We start from the raw sequence: 13,997 nt of genomic DNA on the forward strand, positions 1-13,997 counted from the left end.
CTGCTCATCAGAAAAGTTTTGGGTGTCGGCGGGGGTGAGCGGTGGGTTGCGGTAGTGAACAGGGGGGAGCGGGGGGGGGGAGGGGAGAGAGAGAAAGAGATCTACCCCCTGCTGCCCCCCCGCTCTCCCCCACTCTCAAATCTTTTCTGACGAGCAGGCAGGTACTCGGAAAGGACGATACTCGCTCGCGAGTATTTTCCCTTAACGAGTATGCTCGTTCATCTCTAAACAGGATCTGTAAGGCTGAAAATAGATATATGATGATGCACCCGGTTCAGTCTAATATCCTACAATAATTATCAGGAAAAAGCATAAAAAAACAAATAAGGGAGAAGACAGTTTTCCTCATCTTAAGCCCCATGCCCACGGACAGATTTTTGCTGCAGAATTCACGGCCAGACACCTGCCGTGAATTCTGCAGCAATGTCCGTCCATAGACATGCAATGTTAAAAGATTCTCCCGTGCCCAGGAGCGGAAATCAACTGCAAATTTCCACTCATGAGGGAGAATCACAGCATGTTCTATTTGGTGCGGAAAGTCACACCGACGGCTTCCATTGCAGTCAATGGAAGCCGTCCATCCCGTGATACTTTCGCAGTGAGCACTGTGGAAGTATCGCGGGAATCCATGTCATAGCTCAGCGCATGCGCACTGGCTCAATGGGTGAGACACTTTCAGCGAATCCGGACAGGTGAGTATAGAGTCTCTGGGGGACACCGTCGGATTGTGGTGCGAGATTTCTTCCAAGTTTGGCAATCAGAATAATCCCCAGATCACCAGCCTCTCTGAAGTAATCAGTGATATAACATGTAATATTTTTACACCCAAGAAAGGCGTCCAGGCCTCTCTTGTACTCTGTTAGTGAGTTCGTCATCACCACACCCTCAGGAGAGAGTTTCATAGTCTCACTGCTCTTTCAGTAAAGAACCCCCTTCTATGTCGGTGCAGAAACCTTCTTTCCTCTACACGTAGAGTTACAGTCCTGGGTATAAATAGATGATGGGAGATCTCTGTATTGTCCCCTGATATATTTATACATAGTTATTAGGTCGCCCCTCAGACGTCTTTCTTCCTAGGTTATATAGATTAAATGTGCTGGTAACAGGGTTGTCTCATTAAATACAAGCTCATCTCCGCCTGATGTCTTCTGCTGGGCTGCTATTGTCAACTGTTCTCTACTTTGGTCTGTGACCTGGGGATCCAACTGAGAAAGTCTAAACATCCATTAGGTAGTTCAGGACATATTCAAGGGGGAAGGATAAACCCACCAGCTGGGATATCTGCAAAAAAGTTATGATAAAACTCCCAGCAGAACATGAACAAAACCAAAGTAACCCAAGAATTATAAATACCAAAGAAGGAGGAAATGCGGAAGGAGAATGAATGTCTTCACACTGGTGGCAAAAAAATAAGCCCCTTTTTCCTGCTTCTTGACTTTTTATAACCTCTGTAAACTCTCCCCCTTCAGCTAAAGACCCAATAATCAGCTATGGACCACTTTTCCTGCCTAACCTAACTCCACCTTACTCATAGAATAATAAAATGGTAAAGTTGGAAGTCACCTCCAGGTCATCGGTTCCAACCTTTCCTGCTCAATGCAGGATTCACTGAACTTGCTCCAGTTTGTCATTTTTAAATCGGGATGCCCAGAACGGGACATAATATTCCAGATGAGGTCTGACTGAGGAAGAGTAAAGGGGAATAATTACCTCACATGGTCTAGACTCTATGCTTCTCTTAATACATCCTAGAATTGTGTTTGCCTTTGTTGCTGCTGCATCACATTATTGACTCATGTTCAGTCTATTATCTATTAGTATACGCAAGTCTTTTTCACATGTGCTGCTTAGTCCAATTCCTCTCATTCTGTATGTGCTTTTTTCATATTTCTTACCCAGATGTAGCATTTTTTCCTTGTTAAATACCATTCACCTGTCACCCGCGCCGGCAGCCGAATCTTTAGAGACGAGCGGGCAGATACTCGAATAAGGCACTACTCGCTCAAGTAGATAGCCTTAGCGAGTATGCTCGCTCATCTCTATTAGCTATCCCTTTTAGCTTTGTGTTGTCAGCAAATTTGAACGGTTTCTCCTCAATCCCCTCCTCCAGATCATTTATAAAAATGAGACATTCTTAAGACATTCTTCCAATTGGATATGCAGCCATTTATAACCCCTCTTTGAGTATGATCACTCAGCCAGTCCCACTCAATGATTCTGTCATAAAAGGAAATTAGATTTGTCTGTCACGGCTTATTTGTTACAAACCCATGCTGTCTCTAGTTAATTACGCCATTCTTATCCAAGTACTTGCATTCATGCTGTTGAATAATTTGTTCAAAGATCTTTCGCAGTATAGAAGTCAGGCTCACAGGTCTGTAGTTTCCTGGATCCATCTTCTATTTTTTGAAGATAGGGACAACATTTACCCTTTTCCAATCTTTTGGGGCTTCTCCTGCTCTCAGGGAATTTTCAAAGATTATGGCGAGTGGTTCAGCAATTACATCTTCATACAGTATCCTAGGATGTAATTTTTCTGGACCTGGAGACTTGAATAAAGTTAAATTATCTAAGTATTCCCTCACAATCTCTCTGCTTATAAATGACCTGCATTCTTTTATTTCCCTAATAGCACAGGGAAGATAAGTTAATGTTACATCTACTTTCTGAGAGAAAACAAATGCAAAATAGGAATTTAAAAGTTCGGCCTTCTCAACATCATTTTTAACCAATTCATCATTTTCATCTTGGCACTTTTGACATATCCCATTAGTTTCTTCTATTATCACAGTAAGTACAGTAACAGTAGGTTTAGGTTAAGGAAACCCCAAGTGTTGCTTTGTCCACATCTCTACTAGTGGATGTGAATGAATTGACTGAGCAAGTGTCCCTAAAGGTGCTTGACACCAACAACAGATTATGGAGGTTCTACAAGGGATTTCTAATTGCCTGGACAGTCTGCAGACAATGTGCCCACCTCTCCTGAGGTCCCACAGTCTGTGGTAGTCATCCCATGTTCCGTCATGGCCCCACCTTATTATGATGGACATTTTAATGTCTGCAGAGGGTTTATCAACTAGTGTACTAGAATGTTGCCCCAAACTGTTCTCTTTGTACCAGGCTGCAATTTACATTGCTATTATTTCTCCGCTCTTTGAAAAGGTTCTGGCTTCGGCACTCCCCTTCTGGGAACACAGAAATCCAGTTATGTACTTGGCTTAATCTCTAAAGGTAACACATACATAGGACTTTACTGTATAGATTGTTGAGGTCAGAGGCACCCCAAATAGGCTTCATGACTTTTATATGATAACTTTTTTCAGTACTTTAGTAATGCTCTTTTACATTTGCATTAGTTCATGGTAAATTGAATTATAGTTGTCACTGCTATATAAAACTGTCAGCCCCAATTACTTAAATAACAGCCTTGTCTTTCCCCAAGGTGTGTTTAAAAAGTATCCAACCTTTATTCATAAAAAAATCTTTGCATGTAGATACAACAATCTTACACTAATATCCTTCAAAGTCATCCCCTCGGACATCCGAACACTTCTCCCAACGCTTCTGCTACTGTCAGGAGCAGTGCTGAAACACCTCTTTTATGATAGCATGCAGCTGGTCTGCCGCATTCTGCATTTTATCTTCGCTGGACTGAGATTTAGTTCCTTTGAGGGTCATTTTCAGCTTGTGGAAGCCAGAAGTCACATAGAGCCGTGTCAGTAGAGTAGGGAGCCTGACTCTCCACTGATGTACGCCCCTCTTTGAAACGGTTGTACTACTCCTTTATCAGTGTGGTGCCAATTGCTTCATTCCCGAAGGCCTTTTGAATCTTGCAAATCGTTTTCACTTGAGAATCGCCAAGCTTTACACAAATTTTAATGCAGTAGTGTTGTTCAAGTTTATTTGTCATTTTGTCAAAAAAGAAAATCACATGGCACTCACTTACACTTCCCTGCTCATCGTCTGTCTTCCGGTAACTGATAGCTTCTGCAGGCAGGAAAACTATCTAAGCATGACCATTAGAGTCGTCCAAATACGTGCGCCAAACCACGCTACCCTAGCTTAATTTGTTTACGCACAAAAAATAAAGCTTGGATACTTTCTGAACATACCCTCTGTGTATGAGTAAGGCCTCATGTCCACTAGGAAATTCGGGCCCGCGCGGATTCTCCATGCAGAATCCCGCAGCGGGACCTTTCTTTCCTGCAGGTTCCTGTCCGTCGCAGCCGGATCTTCTTTCTCTGTGCCCGGCAGATGCGCTCGGCACACCGGCAGGGTGCTGCGCGCATGCGCCATCCGCTCTCTCTTTTTTTTTTCTTTCTTTGAGCTCCTGCTCTCCCGCGCTCCCGCGCCGGAGAGCAGAAATTCAGCTGCGGGTGTACTGCGCGATCGGACGACTTCCATAGGCTTCAATGGAAGCCTGCGGGAGCCGTCCGTGCGGGAGACCAGCAGAAAATGGAGCATGCTGCGTTTTCTCTCACATGCGGGAGAGAACGCAAATCCATTAAAATGCCATCCACGGGTGCAAATTACAATTTAATTGTCTGCGGATGGCTAATGGATCCCTATGGGCAAAATCGAATGTGGATTCTGCAGCGGAAATCCGCATCGGAATCCGCAATTTAATTTTGCCAGTGGACACGAGGCCTTAGGCATCTCCTAAGCCTCTTTCTCAATGTTTTTGTCTAAAAATTGCATAAATACTTCTCCTTGTTTACAAATAAACAGAAATTGTGATGATTACACAAAATCTGTGTGGCAGTCAATAATTTTGAGATCAGCTCATAACTCAACCCTTTCTTAATTTGTGAACACAAGAGTATATTTGGAATGCTCCTTTGCGCTAACAGGCACACAGTCTGGAACAAAAGTGGGACAGATGTCCCGAAAGCAGGATAAGTGGCCGTCCCGCTCTGGTACCCGGGGAAAGCAGGACACAGGGTCCCAGAGCGGGACTGTCCCGAATAAATCGGGATGTCTGGTTACCTTACCCAAATGCTTTTTTCATACAACTGTATGTGTTTGTACATTCGCCCATATGTGTCTTAAAATCGCATGAATGAAGAATTGCCCAATCGAGTCCCATTCTTCAGCCGCGTACTACTGAGGCCACTGTGGAAGTTAATACTACTACTGGGGCCACTGTGGGGGTTACTATTACTATTGGGGCCACAGTGGAGGACACTATTTCTACTGAGGCCACTTGGCATACCTCAAGCTGACTTAGGTATGTTTACACATAGTGGAAATGCTGCAGAATGTCCACAGCAACATTTTTTGAATCCAAAAAACAGTCAGAACCTGTACTATCGGTGTGGATTATGACTGGAAATTAGCAGCGTATCCATAACTGATTTCATACTATGCAGCGCTCCCCTTCACCTCCTCCAAAGGCTTCCCGCTGTCAGCACTTCCTGGCTTCCAGTTCCCAGTGCCTGGTCAGATGCAGCACCGCTGGTCAGGTGAGGCACCTGTCTTTTTTGAAATGGCCCTGTACTTTTTAGAACTAAAATCATACACTGTGATAAGCCCCGCCCCTGGCCACATCTCTTTGTCCCACTTTGACCCTGGGAAAATCTGGTCACCTTACTTTAGGGTGCATTCACACATAGCAGATTTGGACTGGATTTTGATAGAGATCTGCAACAGATTTCACCCCTTCAGGGCTCCTTTGCACAGGCGTATTTTTCATCAGTAATTTTTAAGCCAAAGAAGCGTGTCCAAAATATGGAAGAAATGCAAATCTTTCCAGTACACTTTCTCTTTGTGCAACGGGCGACAAGCGGGAGGAGGCCTGCAGTCGCTGAGTGGTTTCTAGGATGTGACTGAGGAGCTGTGTCACGGTGGCAATGAGTGCAGCATACTGTTTTTAATCTTGTGCACCATTAAAGGGCCAACTTTGAGGGGCCAGCATCTAGGCTAAAGAAGAGCTATATAGAGAGAACTGACAAGAAATACCCCTTATAAACCCCACTAACAGTTTTGCCATTCCTGAAACACTGTGCTCAAGTTTTCTTTAGTACTCACAAACTTCTATGAAGATTCTCTACTTTTTGTCTGAAGTGGTCATCCGGTAGAAAGCAGCGCTGGCTTGAACGGACAGAAATCAGGTTTTGAGAAACAAACAGTCTTTCTCAGCATCAGTGTAATTTATGAGCAGCTGCATACAGGATTTCTTGAAAGTTTACATAACGTGTCTCTAATTATAGCAGGACAGAGGAGAAGGAAGAAGCTGGGTCTTTACATGTCTGTTAGCTTCCTCTGTGTCCATCTCAGCTCCTCTCTCCCCTCCAAGTGACCTCTTCACTGTTTCACTCCATACTTCCTACATACTGCCTACTGCTCTTCACATCCATCTTCTAACACTGTTATCAATTTCTAAGTGCACAATACAAAATGAACAGGAACCCCACCTTTTTCCCTCACTCAGGCAGCCTGCCACAGCTTAACTGAATTACTACGGTGCCTAAACAAGGTTAACTCTATAGTTTTCTGCCTCTCTCTTCTTATTAAATGAAGTCCAACCTAACTACACTTTGTTAAAGGGGTTGTCCCGTGCCGAAACGGGTTGTTTTTTTTTTCAACCCCCCCCCATTCGGCGCGAGACAACCCCGATGCAGGGGTTAAAAAAGATCACCGGACAGCGCTTACCTGAATCCCCGCGCTCCGGTGACTTCTTACTTACCTACTGAAGATGGCCGCCGGCATCTTCTCCCTCGGTGGACCGCAGGGCTTCTGTGCGGTCCATTGCCGATTACAGCCTCCTGATTGGCTGGAATCGGCACGTGACGGGGCGGAGCTACATGGAGCTACACGGAGCCCCATTGAGAAAAGCAGCAGACCCGGACTGCGCAAGCGCGTCTAATTTGGCCATTAGACGGCGAAAATTAGACGGCAACCATGGAGACGAGGACGCCAGCAACGGAACAGGTAAGTGAATAACTTTTGATAACTTCTGTATGGCTCATAATTAATGCACAATGTACCTTACAAAGTGCATTAATATGGCCATACAGAAGTGTATAGACCCACTTGCTGCCGCGGGACAACCCCTTTAAATGAACAGGTAGTTAGAACAGTTGCTCTTAACTTGCAGGTAAAGTACTTTTATTCTGTAGTGCCAGGTGTACGTTCCAATTCTTGTTTTGGCTCACAAAAAACTGAAGAAAAATATGCCCATGTGAAGGAGCCCCCACTTGAAAAGGTGAAATCTGCTGCAAATCCGCCCCAGAATCCGCCATGTATGTTTACACCCTAACTTTATAAAGTAAAGGATAAACTGCCCTTTCCTTTTAAATGTCTGTCTGGTTCAGAGCCGCTGCTCTGGTCCGAGAAGCCCCTGCAGTGTTCATGGGCTGTTCATCATTCACATGATCACAGGAAGCAATCATTGACTTCAGCGGTCAGTACCACTCATGTAGACATGATCACAGTCACCGAGGCCAGTGATTGGCTGTAGTTTTCACATTAGTGCCGCAGCTCTGGTCCTCCCTGCTGGGATTTGTCACTTGGCTTCAGAATTGGTGTTTTGTATACACATATGACAAGTATAATGGGGACATGTGTTGTGTGCATGGCGGCAGTGGTGGTAGGGGGCCCACGTTGTATGAATAGCCCCGAGTCTTTGGTCCCCTTAATCCACCACTGCATATACAAATTTCAGTTCTAGTAAAAGAACTTATATTTTATACACCAGTGGAAATTTTTCATTGACATCTCCAACATTGTGATGTCTGAAGCAGATAGTTCCGCAGATAGTGTCATTGTATAGACTGCTTATCTATTCCTGCTAGTCTGCCCCAGAAATCTCCTCTTCCAGTAATGCTGACTGATTAACCTATTGTGCACCCTCTCTCTTTAAGGAACGTCTTTAGCAGGTGCCGTTTTTAAAGAAGAGTTCTGTGTCCCAGCTACTGCAGAACATCTTTATACACACCTCAACTTTCAGTTGTTTACCAAGTTAGAGCAAAGGTAATGATGGACATATCTGTATGTTAAATGTTATGTGTAACATTAAATCCAAAGTCTGGTATAAGTTTATACGTACAGTAGCCCAAAGTTAGGGAAGATAAGGCAAAACAAGTTGCCATTAACATAGTAAATGGAAATAGAAACTTTAAATTCTCTTCTGCCCTCTTAGGGCTCAGTTACACGGGCGTTTGTAATGGGCGTTTTTCCACACGTCAAAAAATTCGCACTAGATAGAACCAATGCTTTTCAATATCAGCTGTTATGTGCGAATTTTACATGAGGAAAGACGCCCGCAGGGAAAATTATAGGACACCGGTTCGCAGAACGCATGTAACTGCATTCTGCAGCAAACCGGTGTTCTGTGTATGTGAAACCCCTGGATGCTGTTGCATGCCGGGGTTTCACCTTGCGCTCAATGGGGCCGGCTAGACGCGGCTGAGCCCCGGCAGCTGCAGAGAGGTGAGTATACATTTTTTTTTATTTTTTACACATTTTTAGATTGCTTTTCAGGGAAGGGCAAATATTTGAAGCCCTTCCCCGAAAATCACTGCAGCACTTGCCGGCAGCCCATTGCTTTCAATGGAGCCGGCTGTATTGACATCACCATGGGGGGAGATGCCACCCCTGCAGTGAGAGGCAGAATGGGACACAGGAGTCCCATTCTACAGATTGGCGGGTGTCTCAGCATTAAGACCCTCACCGGTCAGGAAGTTAGCCCCTATCTTATGGATGAGGGATAACGTCTTGCAATCTTGGTACAACCCTTTTAAGAGAAGTCTGATTTCAAGAACGTTAAAGGTGAGAGAGAGGAAAGTCTACCTTAGAAGAATTGGAGACCGACAACGCACTTAACTTTACATTTTTTATTCCAAGTTAAAATCAACATAAATAAAAACAATTAAGAAGATAAAATAGTGGATTTTATTTTTCTTTTCTGCCTCTATGTTCTAAAGCAGCAACTAGTTGGTGTCCTACACAGGGAGAAATCAGTTCCACAAGAATTTACATTGTGTGATGCCGTGAAGCGACACTTTCTGTTAGCCACCTGTAAAGCCTTTGCCTTATATATAACTAATAACCTGTTACATTAAAAACATTTTATAGCACTACAGACAAATTAGTTAAAATTTACTGCTGTTTATTGTACATTGTTTGATGTTCTTTTTAAATGTAAGAAGCCAAGTTAAATGCAGCGAATATGATAGAGCTGTTTTTCATTTGGTGCACAATATTAAGATGTGTTAGTTATGTGTTGCCTGTAGATTTCATAGAACTGCAGAGCTATCATAAGTCAGTAAGTTATCTGTATATATATATATATATATATATATATATATATATATATATAATTGAATGCAGTTTGTTCAACTATGCAGCCCATGAAATATAAGTACTTCTAATAAAATGAGGCTTTCTGCACTTGGTTAGACGGCTATTTAAAAGGAATCTGTCAGTTTAAGCTTGCTGTTCAAACCGCAGGCATGTTGTTATAGAACAAAAAGAGCTGAGCAGATTGATAAATAGTTTTATGGGGAAAGATTCAGTATAACTTGTCTTCTATTCACTTATATCTCTGCCTATTCTGAGGTGAACAGTCCAGTGGGCGGAGCTATCAGTGCTTGACAGCTATCTGTGAATAACTGTGAATCACTGATAGGACCGCCCTTTGGACTGTTCATATAGTTTGTACTGAGGTTTAAGTAAATAAATTACAAGTTGTGGTACATGCACACAGACTTTTGTTCTGTCCGAAAAATCAGTCTGAAATATCACCCACTCATTTCACTGGGTGTATTCACATGGGTTTTTGTTTTACTCGGATAAATAGTTAGAATAAAAAAAATTGCAGCAAGTCCTATGTTTATCCGATATCGGACGAAAATAGTACAAGTCAATGTGGGGTCTCCTGCGCATCGGATGGTTCATGGACTGGATATCTGTGTGCTGTCCGATCCGGGTGCAACTTTTTAAAGTATGTCCCCCAATACTGAATCTTTCCCTATAAACCTATAGATCAACCTGCTCGGCTCCTCCTGCTCTATGACATCATACCTGCGGTTGGGACAGTATGTTTGAACTGACAGATTCCCCTTAAGCCCTAATTACACAAGCATGGTTTACTCTGCTGTTCCATAAAGGTATCTTGAGTAAACTTACACAGCAACACTGTTGGGGATTCTGTCTGGAGACAAATAATAATACGGCAGCTTCTTATTCTTGTCGCGATCAAGAATGAAACTGGCGATGTCTTCAAGGTTCTTCCTGAATTTGGCCATTACTTGTTTCATTGATTTTTCAACAAAATGTTCATCAGGATACATCCCTAGAAACAACTAGATTACACAACATGGTATGAGATGAAATACAGGGGACTGCTATTACCTGTAATGGGGATAACATGGAAGTCAAAAACACCATTTATGTTTGTATTCCTCAGACTGTAGACACATAGAGTTTAGGCAGCTAGAGTAAGAAGTCATCAGTTATTGCACTGCAAACTGCATGACCTTTCATATAAAAGATGTGGTATCATGACTAATATCTACGTATCAGGTTTGCAGTAAAAATTGATTTTCACTCTTAAAGGGGTTATCCAAGGTTTTCTAAAGTTGGGCGCAGTGCGGATAAGTGTACAAAATAAAGAAAAAAAACTACGCACTTTGTAAGTGCACTACAACTTCAGTGATGGCATGGTGGCATGTGTATGATAAAGCTAGTGATTGGCTGCAATGGTTGCATGAGCGATGAATGCCATGAGATGGATGCAGGAGCTTCGTGGACCAGACCAACATCACTTCACCAACAGAACATTTAAAAAGTGAATAGTATTTTTTTCTTTATTTTGCTTTGTGGCCAAATTTAGAATATCTTGGGCAATCCCTTTAAAAAAAATCCTGCAGCTTTTTTTCAGCAGTCAAGCCTGTAATCTGCTCATCTTAAACGTTAAACGGGTTGTCCGTCCCTAAAGAAGTTATCCCCCATCTACAGAATAGGAGTTTACTAGCAGATTGGTGGGATCTGACCATTGGGACATGGGTCCCAGTAGTCAGACCCCACCAATTAGCTAGGTAACCCTATTCTGTAGATAGGGATAACATCTTTGAATGAATGGAGTACAAGTTGAGCATGCACACTGCTGCTCCATTCACTTCAGTTGGACTGACAGAGAAAGCCGTGCACTTGAACTTGACTATCTCCAGCAATACCACTGAAATTTATTGAATGGCACTACACATGTGTAATCTTTGCTCCATTCATGTGGGGACCTTCAGAATCGTGATGGGTGGGGGTCTCAGCATTAGAACCCCACAATCAGCTACTTATCACTTTTCCTGCAGATAAGGGACAACTTTCTTGGTAGGACAACCCCCTTAAATAAAATATACAGATGTATGTAGTGGCATATAGGTGTTCTTGTTGTTACTAAGTTACTTACCTCATTGTCTTGAAACTGACTCAAAGCCCATACAGCTCCAAGATGCCAGCATGAGCGACCTCTGTCAGGTAAGCTTTCAATGATATCTTGTATGGTAATTACTCCTTTCTCTGTGGGTGGAGGACAGCGCATGGTAGGAGGAGCATTGGGGATCCATGAACACCAATCATACTGCAGGGCACCATATACAAATATATTAGGTATAATAAGACATTATATAAATTTATCTACAAAAGCAACTTTACAAATTGTTTTTATTAAAATGTTATCGTTTTGTGTTGACAGTCCCTGTGCAGACCCACAATATGATTTCCAGTGGTTATAGACTACAAATGAACTGTGCCGTTAGACCCTATATTCTTATTCCCCTTCTTCTGTTCCCTACTTACTGCTAATGTACATTTGGCAGGTTAATTTTTTTTAAATACTGTAATGGCAAATAAAGGTCATTTTCAAGATTTTGCAGATTCACATAATATGTAAAAATACTCCACTGGCTACTTGATCTCCTTTTGCAACCAGCTTATCCATCTCCAGAATTTGTAACATGAGGCCAATGCATCATTTTAAAGGGAGCTTATCATCACCTTTGAGCACCATAGGCTAAGTTATGGTGCTCTATGGCAGGTGCTGAGGAGTCCATTGATTTACTTTTTTATTCACCTAGATACCCATTCGCACTGTCACCCATGTAAATTGGTGCACAGACAGTGCAGTGGACTCATCCCTGTAGCCTGTGCGCGCCCCATTCTATTGTTCTCTATGGGAGTGTGCAACCACAGCCCACAGAGATTACTCCGCTGCACAGTCTGTGCGCCAACTTCCACAGGTGACAGCGTGGGAACGGGAATAAAGGTGAGTATAAAAAGTACAGGGTGATCATAATTATTAAAGTATCTCTATCAGAGATATCCAGAGAGACACATATTGGGTGTAACTGAACCAAACTTGGTAATAATACTATCCAGGACATGCGGAAGTGATCTGTGTGAACAAAAAATTTCAACAAATTGCTACAACTGTTGTTGAAAAACGTATGGAGAATCTGCAAGGGAGAAGTGGCGCACATGCTGTTTCAAGACAGTTAGGCCGAATGCCCACGGACGGATTTCCGCCGCTGCATTGCCCGCAGCTATTAGGTTCTATTGAACCTAATAGCTCAATGCTCAGGGAGCAGAATTCCATTGCGGAATTCCGTACCGTGAAATCACCCGACCTCACCACGGCATGTTCTATTTGTCGCGGGTGTACGCGCGGAAGGCTTCCATTGCAGTCAATGGAAGCCGCCCGTCACGCTATCTTCCGCTATAGCACAACGGAAGATAGCATGAAACCGCTTCCCCGCCTACCGCCAGCCGCGTCATATGACGCGGCCAGCGCGTCACGCGCTCTATTGCGCAACCGCGCCGAAGCGTCATGCAGGACGTGGGACGCCGGATCCGGAGGTAAGTATTGGGGTCTCTAGGGGGGACAGTGTGAAGCCGGCCTTAGGCCGGATTATCGCTGTGGAATTCGCGGTCAGACGCCCAACACAAATTCTGCAGCAATGTCTATGCATAGACATGCTGTGTTAAACGATTCTTCCCTGCCCACAAGCGGAAATCAACTGCGATTTTCCGCTCACAGGGGAGAATCACAGAATGTTCTATTTTGTGTGGAAAATCGCATGGACGGCTTTCATTGCAGTCAATGGAAGCCATCAGTCCCGCGATACTTCCGCGCTGCGAATCCGGACAGGTGAGTATAGGGTCTCTGGGGGGCGCCAGGTCTGATTCCGCTGCAATATTTCGCAGTTGGAATCCGACCCGGCCGTGGGCATGAGGCCTTAGACATGGCCCAATCAACAGTTCTGAAAATCCTGTTTGTGGTGGTGAGATTTGTAACTATGTTTTTTCACATGGAGTGCTTCCGCATGTCCTAGATAGTATTATTACCAAAATTGTTTTAATTACACCCAGTAGATGACTCCCTAAACATCTCTAAATACTTTAATTCTGATCATCCTGTACATTCCCAGACTCTTTGGGACCTGCGCTATGAGCACCATAGCTTAGTATATGGTGCTGACAAGTTTCCTTTAATACTTTTCCTACATTGAAGTGGTGTTTCTCATCTTAGATAATTATAATATATCCCCAGGAGCTGAATAGGAGTTACGAGCACAGCTAGCCACAACGACAAGTGCCCAATTCCCGTTTGCCCAAGCAAAAGAGCTGGTGACGTCATCACTAGCTTGTTAATGCTGCTGCAGCCTGTTTAGGCTGCACAATTCTCGTTCAGTATTTCACATTCCTACGATTCTCGTTTATCATTGAGTCGTTGGCTTGTGTTTAAACTGAAAGATTATCAGTCACTTTCATTCGCTTGAGTGATTTTTTGAAAAATATTATTCTGTCTAAACGCACCATAAGGGCTTAGTCAGACGGGCGTTTTTTTCGCGCTATTTTATAAAACCATTGCTTTGCAATGGTATTGGACACATGAGCGCTTTTTATGCGCTCGTCCGATAAATTATAGAACAGAAATCGCAGATCGCACCTATCTGCGATTCCTGTTCTCTTCTCTATATGCGTTCAATGGGGCCGGCGGC

At 43.4% G+C, this 13,997-nt stretch overlaps 1 protein-coding gene across 1 annotated transcript in view; it reads right to left on the reverse strand.

Moving 5' to 3' along the window:
* Nucleotides 1–8,819: 8,819 nt before the first annotated feature.
* ALOX5 (arachidonate 5-lipoxygenase) overlaps nucleotides 8,820–13,997 on the reverse strand; it is a 58,213-nt gene continuing 53,035 nt past the window's right edge. The window contains exons 13-14 of the mRNA XM_066600615.1: nucleotides 11,408–11,578; nucleotides 8,820–10,304 (exon numbers count right to left, since the gene is read on the reverse strand). Coding sequence (XP_066456712.1) covers nucleotides 10,125–10,304; nucleotides 11,408–11,578 — 351 coding nt within the window. The 3' untranslated portion in view covers nucleotides 8,820–10,124. The remainder of the gene's footprint in view (nucleotides 10,305–11,407; nucleotides 11,579–13,997) is intronic.

Source organism: Eleutherodactylus coqui, chromosome 4 (assembly GCF_035609145.1).
Source record: "Eleutherodactylus coqui strain aEleCoq1 chromosome 4, aEleCoq1.hap1, whole genome shotgun sequence".
Taxonomy (NCBI): domain Eukaryota; kingdom Metazoa; phylum Chordata; class Amphibia; order Anura; family Eleutherodactylidae; genus Eleutherodactylus; species Eleutherodactylus coqui.